Below are 22478 nucleotides of genomic sequence, written 5' to 3'. Positions count from 1 at the left end.
ATTTATATGCCGCCTTATCTCCCGAAGGACTCAGGGCGGCTAACAACAAAAAACATACAATAATACAGATGTTAAAAGAAAAATTAAATTAATGGCCCTGTAGAATAAATTAAAATTAAAATAAGTTAAAAATTAAAGTTAAAAATTAAAAACATAATTAAAATCCCTGTCAGTCCAGGTCAGCCAGGTGGAAAAGGAGTGTTTTGAGGTCGCGGCGAAAGGACTGGAGATCTGGGGCCATCCGAAGCTCAGGGGGGAGCTGGTTCCATAGGGTTGGCGCTCCCACAGAGAAGGCCCTCCCCCTGGGGGTCGCCAGCCGACATTGTCTAGCCGACGGTACCCTGAGGAGGCCTTCTCTGTGTGAGCGTACTGGGCGATGGGAATTCGTTCCCGGCAGCAGATGGTCCTGCAAGTATCCAGGGCCTAAGCCATGTTAAAGCTGTGGCACCTTCTTCCTGCTACTTCCAGGAAGTGCAATTTTATGACAGGTTGAGGATGCCCTGATCACAGTTCTTCCAGAAAACGTCATTTTCCATAGTTTGGGGGAAGAATAGACAACGCTCATTCTCTCCCACTAATCCTGGTTAGACTTCCAAGGCCACAAGGTCAAGGGGAAGGAATGCGTACTTGATGGTTGTAGGATTAACCATTTGCTTTGGGCACAAGGGCTAGAAGACCAGTCCATGGAAAGACCCCGATCCTCCACCATGGGGCTCATGGCTGCAACCCCCTGCGGCACCTTCATCATCATCATCATCGTGGTTATCTCTATCAAGGTCTTTCCACCAAACAGAAGATTTAGGTAAAGCTGAAATGTAAGCGTTCCTGTTTCTGGCTTCTTTTTCTTGTTCCTGTGAATGAAAAGAGAGAGAGAAAGAGAGACAACCATACAAAAACCACACAGGCGTATACACACACACACATGCACACGAAACCCAGCTCAAGCAGGCACATGGACCTCAAGCTAGTGCAGACATGTCAAACACAAGGCCCGGGGGCCGGATGCGGCCCGTGTAGTGGTTTCATGCGGCCTACGAAGCCATCCTGGAAACAGTGAGGGAACGGCCCCCACTGCCTTGGCCCTGGCCCAGAGACCCTCCTTCCGCCAGAGACCCTCAGATCTGTCCCACTCCTGCCCAGGCCCCCCCATTAGGCACCCTTTGTTCTGAACCAGCCTGCTACCGGCCTTGCAATAAGGCAAACCCCTGTTCAAACAGTAGAGACTGGAGAGCGTCTGAGGCTGAAAAGCGTCTGCCAAGATTTATTACTCAAACAACAGAACAAGAAACAAAAACACTGGAACTTGAATCCTCAAACGGAAGGGTTGCTTTCAGCAACCAGCCCTTCCCCAAACACTCCTTTTATTTAGAGTTCAGGGCGTGGCCTCCCTGTGCCTCCTCCCGAGGAGTCCCACAGCCTTTCTCTGTTTGTTCCTGCTCGACTGCCTCCTGCGTCGGGCGTCCTTGAACAGGGCCAGCTGTGGGTCATCATCCTCCGCACTATCGGGCTCACGCAGCTGAGAAGAGGGCCCCGGCTGGGGGCTCTGCGAAGCCTCCAAGCCATCATCAGCCAGTTCGTCTTCCACACCCTCCTCCTCCCCCTCATCTGAGTCATCCGAGACATCTGAGCCGGCTGCCGGACCCACAGGCTGGCCCTGAGTCACAACACCCTTGATGCGAACGATGTAGAGCTGGCCACGCCCACCCAGTAGGCCATATGCACTCTAGCCACACCCACCCAGTAGGCCACGCCCACCCTGGCCACACCCACCCGGCCCCTTGAGGGCAACCGCAATGCTGATGCGGCCCTCCATGAAATTGAGTTTGACACCTCTGAGCTAGTGAAACAGAAAACAAAAACGAAACTAACCAGGGGAAAGTAACGACAAACAAGCAAAAGAAATGAGTTAACGGTGGTGGGACACCATGTTACCTGCAAGAATAAGATGTTATCCTTGGCAATGGCGTCCATCACGTTCTTATCTGGAGAATGTAAGCTTCTGTTTGTCCAGCCGGGCCCTGGACCAGCTCCGTTTGAGGCCGGCCTTGCTCTCTGTCGGTAAAAGAGCAGATAAGCCGTGTCCTTGGGCAGAAAAGAGGTCACGTTACTCACAGATTCGAAAGAAGAGAAGACAACCCTGGTGTCATTGAAAATGTACCACTGGATCTCCACGTCGGCAGACTTTGTGGAAGCCGCGTTCCGAGCGTTGTCCTTGCAAAGGCTCTCGGTGGCCGGATCCTCGCATTCCCTGGCGTAGCAGTAGTAATGACCGCTTTCTGAGGAGACCCCAGAATGGACCACCACGCTGCAGAGATCGTACACCACTGAAGCGAAGTCTTTGCAGGATGAAGTCCATCCTGAGGTCCTCTCTGGATCAGAAGACACCAGGACCGGCAGCTTCAGGATCAGTGGGACCGAGACGTTGTCAAGGATCTTCTTTCTTCTCATCATTCCAAGGTCAAAGGAGAACCTCAACAGGGTGAGGATGAGGTAGTGAGGCCCTTCGGTCAGTTCGCTCAACTTCTCCGCATCTTGAAGGGAGGCGCAATTCTCGCAGTGATACTTATTCTCCGCCGTGAGGGTCTCTGGTGATAAGAAATAATTTATCAAATCCGGGACAGATCGGGAAGCCCGACTGCCAGACACTTGCTTCTGTGAAGCCAGGTCAGATTCTTTGATGGGCTTCACTGCAACAGCGTCTCGCTCAGACATCAAGGGGAAAGAAGTCTCCACAATTTTTGACACCACTGCTTCCCTGGGTGGACTTTTAGAAGGATTCTGTCCAAGGGCTCGCAATATCCCTGATCTAGCTGGCAAATCCTTTAGACCGCTTTGAGTCTGGATCCTTGACGGAGAGAACTCAGGACCCATTTCTTCTCCAGACCTAATCAATGCACTGCTGACAGGTCCAGCCTTCTGGTCGTCAGCAGGTGGAAAAGCTAAGGAGAGATCTGTGAAGGCTTCTTCTCTGGAGGAGACCTGCAGGCACTTCAGGCAACGGATCTTGGTCTTGATTTTGCCACCAAACATCTCTTCCACCAGGGTTTTGCTCACGGAGGGCTGCCGGTCGCCAGGAGACACCAAGGAGCAGGCCTTGAGTTTCTGACAGATCCTCCTACCAGTTCTCTCTTCCTCATGAAGACTTTGGGAAGAACGAAGAAGAAAAGAGACACACACTAAGGCAGGAGTCTTCAAACTTGGCCCTTTTATGACTGGTGGACTTCAATTCCCAGAATTCCTCAGCCAGGCACGCTGGCTGAGGAATTCTGGGAGTTGAAGTCCACACCTCTTAAATTGGCCGAGGTTGAGAAACACCAGTTTAGCTCTTTCTGAGTTAGCATTATTTCCCCCTCACATTATGTCAGGGGTCTTCAAACTTGGCCCTTTTATGACTGGTGGACTTCCAGAATTCCTCAGCCAAGCACGCTGCTGAGGAATTCTGGGAGTTGAAGTCCACACCTCTTAAAATTGGCCGAGGTTGAGAAACACCAGTTTAGCTCTTTCTGAGTTAGCATTATTTCCCCCTCACATTATGTCAGGGGTCTTCAAACTTGGCCCTTTTATGACTGGTGGACTTCAACTCCCAGAATTCCTCAGCCAGAGTGCTTGGCTGAGGAATTCTGGGAGTTGAAGTCCACCAGTCATAAAAGGGCCAGGTTTGAAGACCCCCTGCGCTATGGGATAGAAACTCTCCTTTTAAAGATAGAACAAAGGATATTTTTTTTAAGAATCCCACCCTGGACATTACCCCGAATTGGGTCGTTAAAAAGGGAGTTTTAGAGTGGAAAGAAAACTTTTTAGGCTGTGAAAGGTAAGACTTTGTTCATAGGTGAATCCAAATTCAAGCCGTTCTCCCTGGAAACCAATCCAGAATAAAAGAACAACAGAATCGGAAGGGACCTTGGAGGTCATCTAGTCCCACCCGTTGCTCAAGGAGGAGACCCTACACCATTGCAGACAAATGGTTGTCTAATCTCTTCTTAAAAATATCCATTGTTGAATCCAGGTGTACATCTCTCCCGAATTTGGAAGCCAGCATTATTCATTCATTCATTAATTGCTGGTTTAAATTATTTGTAGCTACCCGTTCCCGTCGTCTTTAAATAAATTATAGCTGAAAATTCTCCAGTTTTCTCTACCGAGTAATTTCTGCTCAGCCTTGGACAGCTTAAACCGAAGCTAGTTTAAAGAGGAGTGGATTTCAACTCCCAGGGGGAATTCTGGGAGTTGAAGTCCACTCCTCTTAAAGTGCTCAAGGCTGGGGGGGAAAAACTGGCTTAAGCACTTCAAATCACATTTTCCCAAACCATGCACAATTTACTTTACCGATCCAGCAGGTATTTTAGATACTCAGAGCAATCCTGCTGGGCTCCACGGGTGAACCAGGGGGGCCAGGAAGCCAAAAGGAAATTTTCAGGAGAAATTGCAGGCCGCTTACAGAGGTATCAGAGAGGCAAGAAAGGAGAGAGAGAGAGAGAGAGAGAGAGAGAGAGAGAGAGAGAGAGAGAGAGAGAGAGAGAGAGAGAGAGAGAGAGAGAGAGAGAGAGAGAGAGAGAGAGAGAGAGAGAGAGAGAGAGAGAGAGAGAGAGAGAGAGAGAGATTAAAAAAAATTGGTTCCTGCAATTTAGATATCAGGCTTGTCCTGTTTTACCTGTTTCCCCCCCCCCCCCGTTAAGGTTATTGGAACTGATTGTTTGTTTGTGCCTGCTAAATTTATACATTGGTTTATTTGAATTTTGTAAGCAGTTGGGTGTAGTGGTTAAGGTGTCATCCTAGAAACAAGGATAGGGTGAGTTCTAGTCTCACCTTAGCCATCAAAGCCAGCCGGGTGATTTGGGGCTAATCACCTGGTGACTGTGAATTCTAGTGCCAGCTTAGTCATGAAAGCCAGCTGGATGACTTTGGTCTAATAACCAGGAGACAGTGAGTTCTAGTGCCACCGTAGTCATGAAAGCCAGCTGGATGACTTTGGACTTATCACCAGGAGACAGTGAGTTCTAGTGCTACCGTAGTCATGAAAGCCAGCTGGGTGACTTTGGACTTATCACCAGGAGACAGTGAGTTCTAGTGCTACCGTAGTCATGAAAGCCAGCTGGGTGACTTTGGACTTATCACCAGGAGACAGTGAGTTCTAGTGCTACCGTAGTCATGAAAGCCAGCTGGGTGACTTTGGACTTATCACCAGGAGACAGTGAGTTCTAGTGCTACCGTAGTCATGAAAGCCAGCTGGGTGACTTTGGACTTATCACCAGGAGACAGTGAGTTCTAGTGCTACCGTAGTCATGAAAGCCAGCTGGGTGACTTTGGACTTATCACCAGGAGACAGTGAGTTCTAGTGCCAGCTTAGCCATGAAAGCCAGACGGGTGATTTTGGGCCAATCACCAGGAGACTGTGAATTCTAGTGCCAGCTTAGTCATGAAAGCCAGCTGGGTAACTTTGGGCTAGTCACCAGGAGACTGAGAGTTCTAGTGCTGCCTTAGGCATGAAAAGCTGGCTGGGTGACATTGGCCGAATCAGCAGGAGACGGTAAGTTCTAGTTCTGCCTCAGGCGTGATGGCTGGGGAATTTTGGGAGTTGAAGTCCATCCTTTCAAAGCTGCCACGGCTGAGAAGCTTTTCCTTGATATCCCTCGTGCAGCGCTAAAATAAACCTGGAGCTTACAGCCCCCTTAAAGGCCACATCCTGCAATTAAGAAAATATTCCTTACCTGGCTGTGCTCTAAAAAGGCAAAGAGCCACTGTAGTTTTGCCATCAGAGGCTGGACGTTGTTCTCGGCTAAATTCAGCACCGAGCGCCTGAAACTGGAAAGGAAATTTGGTGTTTTTTTCCCCGCTTTAAATTTAAAAAGGGAAACTCGTCACAAAATCCCAACGCCGGTTAATCCGTTTCCTTAAGCGCAGATCCCACGTGGATGCAACCCATAGGCACATCATCACCCTTCCTTTAAGATCGCTCGGAACTACGAAAATATAAATAATAGGCTTGCGGTGGGTGGCGTCCTCTGGCCACCCACAATCCTGGCTCAGCCTCCAGGGGGTCTTGGCTTAGCTAAAGCACGAGCTGCATTAAACAGAGGTGATTTGGCCCCAAAATAATTACACGCAGTTCTTCTCTTCGGCAGCGTTAAGCTCCGAAACGGTACAAGGAGGCCCTGGCTTTTGTTCATTGCAAAATGCCACACATGGTTTTTTTCCCCGGGTGGTTGCCAGAGCCCTGGTGGCCCAGTGGTTAGAAAACAGCATTGCAGGCTGACTCACTGCCCACAGCCAGGAGTTCGATCCTGACCGGTTCAAGGTGGACTCGGCCTTCCTTCCTTCCGAGGTGAGTAAAATGAGGACCCGGATTGTTGGGGGCCGATATGCTGAGTCTGGAAACCGCTCAGAGAGGGCTGTAAACCAAGCGGTATATGTCTTAAGTGCTATTGCTATTCCTCTCCCTCCCTCCCTCCCTCCCTCCCTCCCTCCCTCCCTCCCTCCCTCCCTTCCTTCCTTCCTTCCTTCCTTCCTTCCTTCCTTCCTTCCTTCCTTCCTTCCTTCCTTCCTTCCTTTCCTGTGGCACAGTGATTAGAATGCAGTATTGCAGGCTAAACCCCCCTGCTCATTACCAGGAGTTCGATCCTGAGCAACTCAAGGTTGACTCAGCCTTCCCTCCTTCCAAGGTTAGTAAAATGATGACCCAGATTGTTGGGGGGGGCCCAAGATGCTGACTCTGTAAACCGCTCAGAGAGGGCTGTCGAGCGAGGTGAAGCGGTAGACAGCATAAATCGAAGTGCTGCTGCGACTGCTATAAATCAGTTCTACGTAAAATTCTTGTCTTCTTCATTTGACGTGATAAAATAGTCCAGCTCAGCAAATAACAAGGTTGGGATGTTGTTGCTGGAGCTTGGAACCTGAGCAAGTTGAAAGCTGGTGGATGTGTAGCTGGGACCCCACCAGAAAACCCCAGTTTTTGTAAGCCAGACTGGAAAGAAGTCTGGAAACATCTCGAATTCCTAGAAAATCAACAACTGCTCATTCCTGAATACAACTCAGTTTATGTCTAGGGGATGCTGTGCTAAATCAAATTTGTTAAATCCGCGCCGCAGATTCAGCAAATTTGCTGGTCCGGATCATTGATCCTTGAGCCAATAATCCGAGCTTGAGGTGTGGGGCTTAATTCTCACAACTCTCGGGATAAATCCTCAAGGGTGCTATTGCTACACTTTGTAACGATGGACGTGCTTGAATTAGGTGCTTCTCACAGGGATACTGGTGGTCCTCCACTTATAACCATTCCTTCAGCAACCGTTCAAAGTGACAACGGCACCGACCGAAGTGACTTACGACCAGTTTTTCACCCTTACGACCGTTGCAGCACACACACCCCCAGGGTCACCCGATCAACATTCAGACGCTTGGCAACTGACTCGTATTTATGACGGTTGCAATGTCCTGGGGTCATGTCATCCCTTTTTTTGCGCCCTGACAAGTCAAGCCAACGGGGAATCCCGATTCACTTAACAACCGCAACGGTTCACTGAACAACCGTGGGAAGGAAGGTTGTAAAACGGGGCGAAACTTCATGAACCCCTGTCTCGCTTAGCAATGGACGTTTTGGACTCGGCTGGGGTTGTACGTCGAGGACTACCTGCACTCCCGTTCCCTTTCCTAAACTCGCATCGTCGAGACGGCTGGGAAGAAACGACATGCCCCAAACCCCTAAATACAAACACAGGAAAGCGGGGAGGCGGGGAGGGAGGAAGAAGCAGGAGAAGGCTGCCTACTCTGAGGCCATGAAGAGGGCTTGGAGGATGCTGTTCATGTAGCAGGTGTTCCCCAGGTTAATTAAGCCAATCTTCCCGGTTTCCGATTTGGAGGCCAAGCGAGGATAGAGGTTGGCCAGCTCGTTTTTCTGGGAGGTCCAAGCATTCTGCCCAAGCAGATGCTTAATGCGATCTTCGTTAGGAATTGGGACAGCCTTCCGAGAAGAGAGAGAAAGACAAGAGGGAGAGGGAGAGAGGGTGGGGGAGAGGGAGGAGAGAGGGAGAGGAGAGAAGGAGAGGGAGGGAGAGAGGGGAGAGAAAAAGGGAGAGGGAGACAGGGAGAGGGTGAAGGAGAGAGAGAGGGAGACAGGGAGAGGGTGAGGGAGGAGAGAGGGAGAGGGAGGGAGAGAGGGGAAAGAAACAGGGAGAGGGTGAGGGAGAGAGAGGGAGAAAGGGAGAGGGAGGAGAGAGGGAGAGGAGAGAAGGAGAGGGAGGGAGAGATGGGAGAGAAAAAGGGAGAGGGAGACAGGGAGAGGGAGGGAGACAGGGAGAGGGAGGGAGGAGAGAGGGAGAGGAGAGAAGGAGAGGGAGGGAGAGATGGGGGAGAGAAAGGGAGAGGGAGACAGGGAGAGGGAGGGAGACGGAGAGGGAGGGAGGAGAGAGGGAGAGGAGAGAAGGAGAGGGAGGGAGAGATGGGAGAGAGAAAGGGAGAGGGAGACAGGGAGAGGGAGGGAGAAGGTGGGTCGAGAGAGAGGGAGAGAGGGTGGGGGAGAGGGAGAGGGAGAGAAAGGAGAGAGGGAGAGGAGAAAGGAAGAGGGAGAGGGAGAGAAAGGGAGAAAGAGAGGGACAAGGTGGGTAGAGAGAGGGGGGAGAGCAAGAGAGTGGGGGAGAGAGAGAGGGAGAAGGAGAGAGAAAGAGGGAGAGAGAGGGAGAAAGTGGGTAGAGAGAGAGAGGGAGAGAGGGTGGAGAGCGAGAGGGGAGAGCGAGAGAGTGGGGGAGAGAGAAAGGGAGAGGGAGAGAGAAAGATGGAGAGGGGTACAGAGAGAGGGAGAAGGTGAGTAGAGAGGGGGAGAGAGCGAGAGAGGGGAAGAGCGTGGAGGGAGAGAGAAAGAGGGAGAGGGGAGGAAGAGGGGGAGAGGGGACAGAGAAAGGAGAGGTAGACAGGGAGAGGGTGGGGGTGGGGGAGAGAGGGAAAGGGAGAGAGAAAGAAGGAGAGGGGGAGAGACGGGAGAAGGTGGGGGGAGAGAGAGAGGGAGAGCGAGAGAGAGGGGGGAGAGTAAGAGGGTGGGGAGAGAGAGCAAGGGCAAGGGAGAGAGAGGGAGAGCAAGAGGTGGGGTGAGAAAGGAAGAGGGAAGAGAGAGAAGGAGAGGGTGTGTGTGGGAGAGAGAGACAGAGGGAGAGGGGAGAGAAAGAGGGAGAGGGGGAGAGCGAGAGGTGGGGTGAGAAAGGAAGAGGGAGAAGGAGAGGGAAGGAGAGGGTGTGTGTTGGAGAGAGAGTGGGAGAGGGAGAGAGAAAGAGGGAAAGGGGGAGAGAGAGGGAGAATTAGCGGACCATTGCTCTCTACCATCATTTTATCGAACCTGTGTGCACCCTGAATTCTGTTGACCAATGCTGCAAACCTCTGTTTCCTATCAGTTAGCCCTTTGAGGTAGTCCAGACAAGAAGCCCTACGATGAATACTGGGGGAGTCAGTTTGGTCTAGTGGTGGTCTAGTCAGCAGGAGACGATGAGTTCTAGTACGGCCTTAGGCATGAAAGCCCGCTGGGTAACTTTGGGACAATCACCAGGAGACAGTGAGTTCTAGTACGGCCTTAGGCATGAAAGCCAGCTGGGCAATGTTCGACCAATCACCAAGAGAAGGTGAGTTCTAGTCTCCCTTTAGACATGAAAGTTGGCTGAGATTACTCTGGGCCAGGGGTAGGCAACCTCGGCTCTTTTAGGACTCATGGACTTCAACTCCCAGAATTCCTGAGTCAGCTATGCTGACTCAGGAATTCTGGGAGTTGAAGTCCAGAGTCATAAAAGAACCGAGGTTGCCTACCCCTGCTCTGGGCCCTTCATCAGGAGCCTGCCTTAGGGATGAAAGTCAGCTGGTTGTCTTTTGGGCAATCACCAGGAGACAGTGAATTCTAGTACCGCCTTGGGCCAGAAAGCCATCTCAGTGACTTTAAGCCAGTCATTTTTCTTCAGCCCAGCCCACCTCACAGGATGGTTTTTGTGGGGAAAAGAGGAGGAGGAAGGAGTATTATGTACGCTTGCCGCCTTGAGTAAAAAAAGAATAAAGGCCGGATACAAACAAATAAATATAATTTTAAAACAACCATCTAAATAAACCTATCCAGGTCCAAGAAAGGTTTAAAGCAAGGGGCTTCAAACTTGGCCCTTTTATGACTTGTGGACTTCAACTCCCAAAATTCCTCAGCCAGGCATGCTGGCTGAGGAATTCTGGGAGTTGAAGTCCCCAAGTCATGAAGGGCCATAGTTCCCCCATGCTGGCTGAGGAATTCTGGGAGTTGAAGTTCCCAAGTCATGAAGGGGCCATAGTTCCCCCAAGCTGGCTGAGGAATTCTGGGAGTTGAAGTCCACAAGTCATCAAAGGGCCAAGTTTGAAGACCCCTGGTTTAAAGCTAAGGTTCTGATTCCAATCCGGGCCAATTTTGGCTAAAATTTTGACTTTGTTGCTACAGGCGAAATATTCTTGGTTTCAATTCTCAGGGGGTTTAACCCAATCCCCTCTAATGGTTACCTGAGGCGCATAAAAGGAGCAGGCTTACTTTTATGGCTTCCACCAGAGGTTCGTAGAGGTCTGGAAATCCAGAGAAACAGAAAAACATGCAGTGGATCAATTCGGCCAGCTGATCCAAACACCGGGATGCCGAATTGGAGTTTTCCTTTTGAAGGGCAACCACCACTCTGGGAATATGTGGCAGAAGCTGTCAGAGGAAATAAAATATTGAGAGGCATCAAGGAATGGAATGGGTACCCAGGGAAAAGTGTGAGCCTATGGCAGGGGTAGGCAACCTTGGCTCTTTTATGACTCGTGGACTTCATCTCCCAGAATTCCTGAGCCAGCATGGCTCAGCTTGGAAACCTCTCCCTTTTCCCTCAGCATGGCTGGCTCAGGAATTCTGGGAGTTGAAGTCCAGGAGTCACAAAGTGGCCTAGGCAACCTTGGCTCTTTTATGACTCGTGGACTTCAACTCCCAGAATTCCTGAGCCAGCCTGGCTCAGCTTGGAAACCTCTCCCTTTCCCCTCAGCATGGCTGGCTCAGGAATTCTGGGAGTTGAAGTCCACGAGTCATAAAAGAGCCAAGGTTGCCTACCCTGGCCTATGGCAAAGGGTGAAAAACAAGGAAATCCAGAGATCTAACTGCAATCAGTGTTGCAGGATCCAATCTGGGTCGGTCTTCCGAGTTTTTGGATTCCTGCTAGAACCCTTCCTTAGGGAATTAGACAGACTTGCACCTTTGATTCTTCCTGCCTAGGTGTAAAACCTTGCTTTTCTCCACATTAGATAACCTTTATTGTCATTTTTAAAGGCACACATGGTCATTTTTAATGGCACACATTAAAAATGAAATTTAGTTGCCTCCTCCCCGAGTGTACACATACATAACATACTACATACAACATATGTGTAGACCTACACCCTTACATACAAGCAACAGATACATATTGATTGTTAAATTTCATGTTGTGGGACAGGGGCCATTGTTCAAGTCTTGCCAAGATCTTTTTGGAACCCAAGCTTGTCTTCCTGGGGTGTTGGCTATTCCTGCCAACACCCCAAAAAAACCTGGCTCAAAAACAGTTAATTGTGAAAGGGAACTTGGAGTCCTAGTGGATGCTCACTCCGTATGCGGCAGCAGCAGCCCCAAAAAGCCAACACAATCCTTGGTTGTACAAACAGGCGTAGAGTCAAAACCACGTGAAGTATTAGTACCGTTTTAGAAAGCTTTAGTAAGGCCACGCCGGGAATACTGCATCCAGTTTTGGACACCACATTACAAAAAAGATGTTGAGGCTTTGGCAAAAGTACAGTGAAGAGCCACTACTGTAAGATGATTAAAGGCCTGGAGACTAAAACGTATGCAGAACGGTTGCAGGATTTGGGAATAGCCAGTCTAGAGAAAAGAAGGACTGGGGGGCCGGGGGGCCGGGGGGGGGAGAAACAGGACATGATAGCAGTATTCCAGTATTTGAGGGGCTGCCATAAAGAAGAAGGGGTCATCTTATTGTCCAAAGCACCAGAAGGCAAAACAAGAAACAATGGAGGGAAACTGAGGACCCAGATTGTTGGGGGCAATTAAGCTGACTTTGTAATAATGCCGCTTGGGGGTGTGTGAAAGCCCTAATAAGCAGGCATATACATAGAATGAAGGCTACTGCTAAGTTTGTAAGCGGCCCTGAGTCTTCGGAGAAGGGCGGGATATAAATGGAATTAAAATAAAAAAAAATAATCAAGGAGAGAAGCAACCTGGAATTAAGGAGAAACTTTCTGACAGGACAATTAACCAGTGGAACAGCTTGCCTCCAGAAGTCGTGGGCGCTCCATCACTGGAGGTTTTTAAGGAGAGGCTGGACAGTCACTTGTCTGAAATGGTGCTATAGGTTCTCCTGCATGAGCAGGGGGTTGGACTAGAAGACCTCCAAGGTCCCTTCCAGCTCTATTCAGACTGAATTTCTCTCTAGCAGAGTGTGTGCTTTGAGCTATTGTGTGTGATGTTTACATGGTGCCTGATTGTGTGTGGCTTTTTAGTTGTTGATTGGGGTGATGATGGCTTGCTATTAAGGGGTTGGCTACTGTTTTCTTGTGCTGCCAAGCCCTCTCCTCCTAAGTAATTAAATAAGCTGGTGGTAAATCAGCACTCGTGTTGACTGAGAAGGGGGCTCGTTTCCTGTGATTGTGTAGGATAGATGGGGCGGGTGGGGGGGGGGAGGATATAAACACCAGATTGCAAGAACACAAGTGAGGTAAGGAGACCCGAACTCACTGATAGCCTCATACTACAATGAAGAAGGACAAACATTCAATACAAAGATTGTTGGACAAGCAGGTACAAAAACAGCCAGGGAAGTGATTGATCCCTGAGGATGGATTGATCCTCAGGAGCAGGAGTCCGAAAGCTCGGAAGACAAAACCTTCGGTCCCCGTGACTGACGCAGATTGGATCCTGCAACCTTATCGTGGGGCAGGCGTATTGGCCTTCATTCTCAATAAATATCCATATCAGCTGGCCAGAGACCCAAAGCAATACACGATTGATTGGAACAGGAATTCATTTCCTTTACCAGGTGAAATGCTTCGTGAGAGTGTTGGAAACTCAGCAGCATGTAACGCAGAATAGAGAGAGCCCCCTCTCTCAGTATAGGGTAGAGCAGCTTGGAAAACACCTGAAAAACAACAGCAAAATAAAGATTTAAGGGAAGTAGATTGGCAGAACCAGGATAAACACAATGGGACTGGGGTCTGGAGAATGTAAAGCATGAAAGCCAGCTGAGTGACTTTGGGCCAATCACCAGGAGACGGTGAATTCTAGTTCCACCATAGGCAGGAAAGCCAGCTGGGTGACTTTGGGCCAATCACCAGGAGACGGTGAATTCTAGTTCCACCATAGGCGTGAAAGCCAGCTGGGTGACTGTGGGCCAATCACCAGGAGACGGTGAATTCTAGTTCCACCATAGGCGTGAAAGCCAGCTGGGTGACTGTGGGCCAATCACCAGGAGATGGTGAATTCTAGTTCCACCATAGGCAGGAAAGCCAGCTGGGTGACTGTGGGCCAATCACCAGGAGACGGTGAATTCTAGTTCCACCATAGGCAGGAAAGCCAGCTGGGTGACTGTGGGCCAATCACCAGGAGACGGTGAATTCTAGTTCCACCATAGGCAGGAAAGCCAGCTGGGTGACTGTGGGCCAATCACCAGGAGACGGTGAATTCTAGTTCCACCATAGGCAGGAAAGCCAGCTGGGTGACTGTGGGCCAATCACCAGGAGATGGTGAATTCTAGTTCCACCATAGGCAGGAAAGCCAGCTGGGTGACTGTGGGCCAATCACCAGGAGATGGTGAATTCTAGTTCCACCATAGGCAGGAAAGCCAGCTGGATGTCTTTGGGCCAATCACCAGGAGACTGAGAGTTCTAGTCCCGCCTTAGGCATGAAAACCTGCTGAGTAACTTTGGGCCAATCACCAGGAGACTCTGAGTTCTAGTCCCACCTTGGGACTAGTGCATTTTTGAGGTTTGATGGCTAATAACACCACTTTTTTTTGAACAGTACCATAAAATTATATATCAATGGAAAGAATTTAATCAAGAATGTAATGCAACAAAGTTTGTTCAATTATCTGTACTGTATTGTGTGAAAAGTTATAGCCAAATAACCAGAAAAAGGAAGCACAACTTGCTTAGGTTGGTGTCAGGCAGCTTTCCTTCATCTGGTGGTAGCCAATGAGCACGAGTGTTTAGAGACCCAATCGGGTGTCACCTTGTTTTGGCAATGAGCCAATCAGACCACAGTAGGATCCGGTTATTGATGTCGTGTATTGAAGCCGAGAGGAGGACATTTGTCAGTGTGTTATGTGATGGCTATCGAGTCGGTTGGGGTTTTTTGTGTTCTTTCATATGGTGAGCTTGTAAAACGTAATAAAATTAAAGTCATGGTGGAAAGAGTTGATCGTTCGCCCAGAAAGCGATGCAAAACAGTATTATTAAGTGAACAAGGCCGCAGTTATAAAGAAATTAGAAGAAAAATGGGTGGAAACTTTAACCAAAGGTGGCATTTCTACTGTACACTTTTCCCAAAGGGTTTCCACAATTTTGCCCACTACTGTAGTGCATGGAGCACTGTCACAGAGACACGGACCAGAAACAAAGTGGTGATTTTTTTTCATTGGTCCCCGTCCCTGACAACACAATAGCGTAAAGACATTTTCTGCAAGCAGATACACACACACACACACACAAAGGAAGGAGCAAACCGACTCGCTCAATTTTGGAAAGTGTGACTTCCATCAAGATGCTGAACTTCTTGACTGCCGCCAAATTCTTCAGCAAGGCGATGATCCATTTGTCTAAGTTCTTCCCCAGAGGCCAGGAGACCCATTCAATCATCCTGTAGGGAGAAAGATGGAGAGAGAGAGAGAGAGAGAGAGAGAGAGAGGGATTAGATCAGACATGTCAAACACAAGGCCCGGGGGGCGGATCTGGCCCGTGAAGTGGTTTCATGCGGCCCGCGAAGCCATCCTGGAAACAGTGAGGGAATGGCCCCCACTGCCTTGGCCCTGGCCCAGAGACTCTCCTTCTACCAGAGACCCCCAGATCTGTCCCACTCCTGCCCAGGCCCCCATAGGCACCCTTGATGCCAACGATGCAGAGTTGGCCACACCCACCCAGTAGGCCATATGTTTCAGGCCCCGTCCGACGAGTCACCAAAAGAATGAAACCGGAACGGGAGCTGGTTCTCCTAAGCCACGTTTATTAGCCTCATAAACAGTTGCTCGAAGACAGACGAAGTCAGCGTTGATTCTACAGTATCATCAACGCTGTTAAATAGCCAGCCAAGCCAACACCCTCCACCACACCCCTAATCGTTTCACCCCGCCCACACCCTTCTTAACTAACGCCTCCCATGGTTCCCGCCCTTTGGCACCCGCCCCACCACCATTGCAGCCGGTAAGCCACCCCCCAGCCCAAACCACCCTCTCTTTCCCCAGAGCTTCGCAGGCTTCCATCTTCCCCCTCAGCTTTCCAATCCACCGCAAGCCTCGCCCTGAGCCCTTCCCCAACCCGCGGGGGTTCTCCACCACCCCCTGAGTTACTCTGGCGCCCAGCCAAGTTTTGTCCCCAGTCTCTGAAGGCCGGTAGATCGTTCCCCGGCCGAACACGGCAGCTGCGCTTCCCCCCGGCTCGTTGGCCACTTCCGGGAGCCGCCGGTCCGGTCCGGGGCCTCCCCAGCTGACGGGCGGGTCGCCGCTGCCTCCCCAGCTGACGAGCGGGCCGCTGGTGGTTGTTTCTGGAGCGCCGCGGCTCGTCAGGAAGAAGAGGAGGCTGGCGGGAGTCCCTGGAAGCAGGTAGAGCGCTCCGTGGCTTCCTCGGGTGCTGGGCAGATGGGTGCTGGGGCGGGGCAACGCCCGAGCACCGTCCCGGCCCTCCAGGAATCCGCGGGTGCCGGCAATCGGTCTCGGGGCCTGGCGGAGCGCTCCGTGGGCGACGGCGGTGGGATTCGGGGCCTGGCGGGGCGCTCCGCGGGTGCCGGCGGTCCGGTGAGTCGCCAGGCCCGACATGCCGCCCCCCCTACCAAGGGTCCTCCTGCAGACGTAGAGAACAAGGTTATAGAATCATTCACTCTGCATACACCTCCGTGTCCCCTACCCCCCGGCCTGCTAGGGTGGGCTCGGTGGAATGCCCGGACCAAACGTGGAGCATGGACGTCTTCCCGCGACACCCACGTTGCCTCCTCCACCGGGTACCCCTTCCACCGAAGGAGATACTGTATGGCGCCCCTCAACACCCTAGAGTCCAACACCTCCTGCACCTCATACTGGTCAGCGTGAACCGGTCCGGGACCCCCCCTCCCCTGCCGCTGCAGTAGCCGCTGGAGCAGGTTTCAGCAGGCTACTATGGAACACCGGGTGGACCTTACCCAAGAACTTAGGCAACCGCAGTCGCACCGTCACCGGGTTCACCACCTGCACCACCCGGAACGGCCCGAGGTATTTGGGTCCTAGCTTGCGGCACGGGACCTGTAACCGTAAGTACTTGGTGGACAAGTAAACCAGGTCCCCCACCCGCGGTGTAACAAAGGGTTTTCGTTTCTTGTCCGCCTGTGCTTTGGCCGCCACGGCGGACCGGTCCAATGCTTCCTTCGCCGCCCCCCAGGCGGCCGTGATTTGACGCATCCAGTCCTGCGGTGAGCACGGAGACCCCTCCTCCTGGAGGCATTCAGCAAAGGGAACAAATTCGTGACCGGTGACCACCCGATATGGAGAGAAGCCAGTACTACTATGAACTGCATTATTGTACGCCACTTCGGCAAGCGCTAACAGATCTACCCAGTCCGTCTGCTGAAAAGAGACGTAGCTCCGCAGATAGCGTTCAACGGCAGCGTTGGCTCGTTCTGCGGCCCCGCTGGTGCTGGGGTGATAGGCCGTACTCAGCCCTTGCGACGAGCCGATATGACGCAGGAAGTCTCTCCAAAACCGAGCCGTGAACTGCACCCCTCTGTCTGAGATCACACGCCGCGGCACTCCATGCAGTCGGTATACTTGCGTGAGAAACAGCCAAGCTAGTCGACGAGCTGATGGTAACCCCTTACATGGAACAAAGTGTGCCTGTTTGGAAAACAGGTCGACCACTGTCCAAATAACGGTGTGACCCTTACTCTCTGGGAGGTCCACAACGAAGTCCATGGTGATGTCTTGCCATGGCCGAGTCGGGTCAGCTACTTGTTGCAATAGCCCCAAAGGCTTCCCAACTTGGGGTTTTGTAGTAGCACAGACATGGCAACGCCGCACATACTCCTCGATGTCACTCTTCATGCGGGGCCACCAGAATTGACGACGTGCCAGATGCAAGGTTTTCACAAACCCGAAATGTCCCGCCTGGTTCAGAGAGTGCTGGACAGGTGACGGAGGAGAATTTGAAACAGGCCATCCAAAGAGCCTTGCAGGAGGACGCCTGGTTACGGAGTAATCCGGGACTATTATCTATGCGGGACGGCCTGGCGTGGCATGGAACACGTTTGTATGTACCTGAAACTGTGCGGCCACGCGTTCTGGGTGCGCTTCCCCCCGGCTCGTTGGCCACTTACGGGAGCCGCCGGGCCGGTCCGCTGCCTCCCCAGCTGACGAGCGGGCCGCTGGTGGTTGTTTCTGGAGCGCCGCGGCTCGTCAGGAAGAAGAGGAGGCTGGCGGGAGTCCCTGGAAGCAGGTAGAGCGCTCCGTGGCTTCCTCGGGTGCTGGGCAGATGGGTGCTGGGGCGGGGCAACGCCCGAGCACCGTCCCGCCCCTCCAGGAATCCGCGGGCGCCGGCAATCGGTCTCGGGGCCTGGCGGAGCGCTCCGTGGGCGACGGCGGTGGGATTCGGGGCCTGGCGGGGCGCTCCGCGGGTGCCGGCGGTCCGGTGAGTCGCTCCGCGGCCCGTCTGAATGTCGGGCGTGCCAGGCCCGACAATATGCACTCTAGCCACGCCCACCCAGTAGGCCACGCCCACCCTGGCCATACCCACCCGGCCCCCTGAGGGCAACCGCAATGCTGATGCGGCCCTCAATGAAATTGAGTTTGACACCCCTGGATTAGATGAATCAGCCCAAGTCAGCTTCAGAGAGGCAGGTTCAGAAGAACAATGGGAACTGAGAAGAAATCCCTTCTAGTGGATATGTGAGGGGGGGGAGGAGGAGGAGGAGGAGGGAGAGGGAGAGGAAAAGGAGAAGGAGGAGGAAGAGGAGGAGGAGGAGGAGAAAGAGAAGAAGGATGGGCTCTAACACAAATCTAAATGCACGGGTGCAGAGAAGAGCAACAAAGACGATCAGGGGATTGGAGGCTAAAACATGTAAGGAACGGTTGCTGGAATTGGGGATGTCTAGTTTAATGAAGAAAAAGACGAGGGGGGACATGATAGCAGTCTTCCAATATCTCAGGGGCTGCCCCAAAGAAGAGGGAGTCAAGCTATTCTCCAGAGCACCAGAAGGCAAGACAAGAAGCAATGGATGGAAACTCATCAAGAAGAGAAGCAACCTTTAGAACTAAGGAGAAACTTCCTAAGAGTGAAAACAATTAATCAGGGGAAAGTCTGCAGGTGCTCCATCATTGGAGGTTTTTAAGAAGAGATTGGACAACTATTTGTGTGAAATGGAATAGGGGGTTGGACTAGAAGACCTCCGAGGTCCCTTCCAACTCTGTTATTCTGAGTCTTTGAAAGCCCAGAAGACTAAATCTCTGGCCCCGGTGACCAACCCAGATTGGATCACTAGTGACTTTCTATTTTTACCTCACCTTCCAATCGCGGTCATCATCTGAAGGTCGGTGATGCTGTCATCGTTGGTGAGGTTCCTTAGAATGCCGTCCATCAGCTCCAGCGGAACGTACTGGACCACACTGGCTAAGGCAATCGAGGGATCCTGGTCTTCTGCAAAACATTAGCAGGGGCAGGCAAACCATTGGAAAATTGAAACTTCATGAACCGCGAGCATCGTTTTTCTTGGGGCTTTTGCCCACTGAGAATCATTAAGACACAGGCAAGTCAAAAAATGTACCTTAAGATGGTTTAAGAACCTAAAGCAGGGGTCTACAACAATACCGGGCCGCGGTATGCCAGCAACCGGTCCGCACGAACAAGCAAAGCCCCATCCGCGGGATGCAGGCAGCACACAAAACCACTCACCCTCCGGTCCACGGAAAAACCTCTGTCCACGGAACTGGTCCCTGGTGCACCAAAGGCTGGGGGCCTATGTTCTACGTGGCCAGGACTTCTTTGCATGGAGAAAGGAAAGGGGAGAGACCTTGATCGTGTCAATGAGAAACGGGCCATTCCTTTCTCGAGAGGAGACCTGCAGATTCGGCCTTCAGCTGGGGGAGACCAGTTATAGCTGGGAAGGTTTAAGAAAAACTCCAGTGGGTTAAAAATGGGGGAGCCCATAAGAAGCTAAAATCTTGGTTCTCCTACCGCGTTACCTTCTCTGATTTAGCCCTCTTTATTCCCTGTCCCTTCTGTCATTCTGTTAGACCAGGGGTCCCCAACCCCCGGGCCGGGGACCAGTACCGGGCCGCGGCATGCCAGCAACCGATCCGCACAAATAAGCAAAGCCCCATTTGCGGGATGCAGGCAGCACACAAAACCACACACACACCGGTCCACGGAAGAACTTCTCTCCACAGAACCGGTCCCTGTTGCCCAAAAGGTTGGGGACCTCTGACCTAAGGGACAGACTAGCTGTATGCAGATAGCCCTTGATTTATGACCATAACCAGGGGTAGGCAACCTTGGCTCTTTCATGACTCATGGACTTCAACTCCCAGAATTCCTGAGCCAGCTATGCTGAGGGGAAAGACAGAGGTTTCCAAGCTGAGCTATGCTGGCTCAGGAATTCTGGGAGTTGAAGTCCATGAGTCATAAAAGAGCCAAGGTTGCCTACTCCTGACCATAACAGAGCTCACAATTTCAATTATAAGCTGTTATGTCATAAATCCACCAGATGGCCATGCCTGATTTTATGGCCATTTTTGCTCAAGCAGGAGACCTTATACCAGAGGTCCCCAACCTGTGGGCCATAGCCCACTACTGGGCCGTGGCCTATTGGCCACCGGGCTGCATGAGTGGCTGGTCGGCGTACGCGTGTGCGCATACAGCTCTGCTCACGTGAGCATCACCACACGAGCGTTGTGGGCATTCGCAGTCCCACTCACACCAGCAATGGGCATTTGCGCGCAAGCATACGTGTGCGCATGCATTTACCCCTCCCCAAATTCATTCTCCCACCCACCCCCTCCTTCTACTCCAGGCCGTCAACCATGAAAGTTTGGGGAACCCTGCCCTGTACTATTTCAGACATATGGCTCTCCAATCTCCAGCATTGGAGGACCCATAATTTCTGGAGTCAAGTCATTCCACTGATTTTGGGCTCCCTCGCGGTCGTAAGCCGAGGACTACCTGTAAAGCAGGGCTTTTCAACCTTTTCACCCATTGTACCACTTTTAGGATACGGCAACATCCGAGTACCACTAGTCGCCTAGCAAGGTGTCAAAAACGTGATGACCAAAAAAAAAAAAAAAAGGAAAAAAGAGATGAAGTACAGGTAGTCCTCGACTTACAACAGTTCGCTTAGTGACTGTTCAAAGTTACAACAGCACTGAAAAAAGTGCCCCCCAAGCCACAGCCGAGCAAGACACCTGCCCGCCCGCCCGGCGGCGCTCTTCCTCCTGTCCGAGGTTTTCATTGCTGTGAGCATTTCTGTGGAGGATTGGCAGCGGGGGTGGGGTGGGGGGGTGTTTGGTTTTTATTCCCCCCCCCTCTGCTGTGTGGTTGCAGCAGGTTTTGGTCACTTCACGTGACCCTGGGACACTGTGACTGTCATAAATATGAATCAGTTGCCAAGCATCTGAATGTAAATCACAAGACCCCGGGGATGCGGCAACATTCCAGCTGATCGGTGCTTCTTCTGGGCTCAGAAGCGCCAGGATCAGCGCTGAGCTCCAGCTGGATCCTGGCGCTGATCCTGGCGCTTCCGCTGAGCCTGACAGCCCTGCAGCTCCAGCCGTCTCTCGCTCAGGCTTGTGCGGTGCTGCCCCCGGTTCAGCTTATTCCCCTCCCCCGCTACCACTTTTCTAGGATGGGCGCGTACCACCTGCCAGGTGCCAATGTGCCACAGGTGGTACCCGTACCACTGGTTGAAAAGCCCTGGCGTAAAGCACTCTTTCAAACCAATGTGTAAAAAGACAGCCCTCCCTACCTATTGTCGATATGATGGCGAAGAGCTCCTTCAGGGAAGGGAGAATGGAGGTCACCTGAGTGTTCCAGATTTTCTGCAGCAAAAGGCTGACTTGGATCACCTGGTCCAAAAATTCCATAATGGCGTCTTCCCTTCCTGAGCTGGTATGGAACTGCCCAATGCACCGTATCAGTTGTTGGCAAAAAAGGGTCTGGCGTTTGCCGGTGGGCACGCACAGCGGGTAGTGAGTTAAGAGCTTACTGATCTTCACACACTGCTTCAGGGCCGGCCTCTCACAGATCTTCCGTAGGACTTCAGTCCTCAGTAGGCTGAAGACGTCGTTGGCCGAAGGACCATCCATCACAAAGGGCAATCCGAGATGGATGTAATCAAAGACGTACAAGCTTCTCTTCCCGAGAGGTCCATAGCCTTCCTGAAGGAGACTTAAGAGGAACTGAGCGTTGAAGAATTCTTCAAAGGCCTCTTGGTGGTAAAGTCCACAGACTTCCAGGATCTCCTTGCCAACTGACCTCTTGAATTTGGTATCACCCAAGAGAAAGAGCTTGGTTGAAAGTTCCAGCATTGACCAACACTGTTCGGTGTCCATGGTCCTCTTCAAAGCCTCTATGATACGCCTCACCAGACCTTGTTTCATGTGATCGGGGTAGGAAGAGGCCAGGATAGCTTCCAGAATTTTATCCATGTTGGCTTCCTTGGATCTCCTCAAAGAAGATCAGACATCTTCATCCCCTCCTGCCTGGAATGGAGACATTGGGTTACACATCATAATTATAATGACAGGATACAAATAAGAAAAAAAAGAGAAGTCCCAAGGATTCCAAATATTTTTGGAGGGTCTACATCCAGCCACTACAAAAACAAAAATGATCAAATCTGGACAATTTCCACGCATTGCTACTTATTCTGTCGTTAGGTGCTTTGGAGAATACGTTGACCCCCTTGTCTTTGGGGCAGTCCCTTGAATATTGGAAGACTGACAACTTTGTTTGCAAGCAAACCATCTGTTGTACTTATGCTCTAAGAATTTGTATGTTCTCATATGGACAATCACTTACATATGAGCCAGCCGTGTGCTGCAGCTGCCAAAAACACTAATGCAATCCTAGGCTGCGTCAACAGAGGGATAAAATCAAGGTCACATGAATTGCTAATACCACTTTCTAATGCCTTGGTATGACCACACTTGGAATACCGCATCCACTTTGGGTCACCAAAATATAAAAAACGATGTTGAGATTCTAGAAAGAGTGCAGACAAGAGCGACAAAGATGATGAGGGGACTGGAGACGAA

General features: G+C 51.4%; 1 protein-coding gene across 1 annotated transcript; it reads right to left on the bottom strand.

Annotated features, from left to right (window-relative positions):
• Window positions 1–668: 668 nt before the first annotated feature.
• USP35 (ubiquitin specific peptidase 35) lies at window positions 669–21869 on the bottom strand (the record flags this gene model as incomplete). The annotated part of the gene is made up of 10 exons (XM_081326631.1): window positions 669–851; window positions 1933–3142; window positions 4327–4433; window positions 5709–5802; window positions 7764–7957; window positions 10517–10675; window positions 13035–13136; window positions 14725–14854; window positions 18735–18867; window positions 21188–21869. The coding sequence occupies 10 exons, from the start codon at window positions 21867–21869 to the stop codon at window positions 669–671; spliced, it is 2994 nt and encodes a 997-aa protein (XP_081182757.1).
• Window positions 21870–22478: the final 609 nt, after the last annotated feature.

The sequence above is a fragment of the Vipera berus genome (genome assembly GCF_964194415.1).
Source record: "Vipera berus genome assembly, chromosome: 4".
In the NCBI taxonomy this organism is placed as follows: Eukaryota; Metazoa; Chordata; class Lepidosauria; order Squamata; family Viperidae; genus Vipera; species Vipera berus.
The sequence above is the reverse complement of the archived record's forward strand: the minus strand, read 5'-3'. Positions and strand labels throughout refer to the sequence as shown.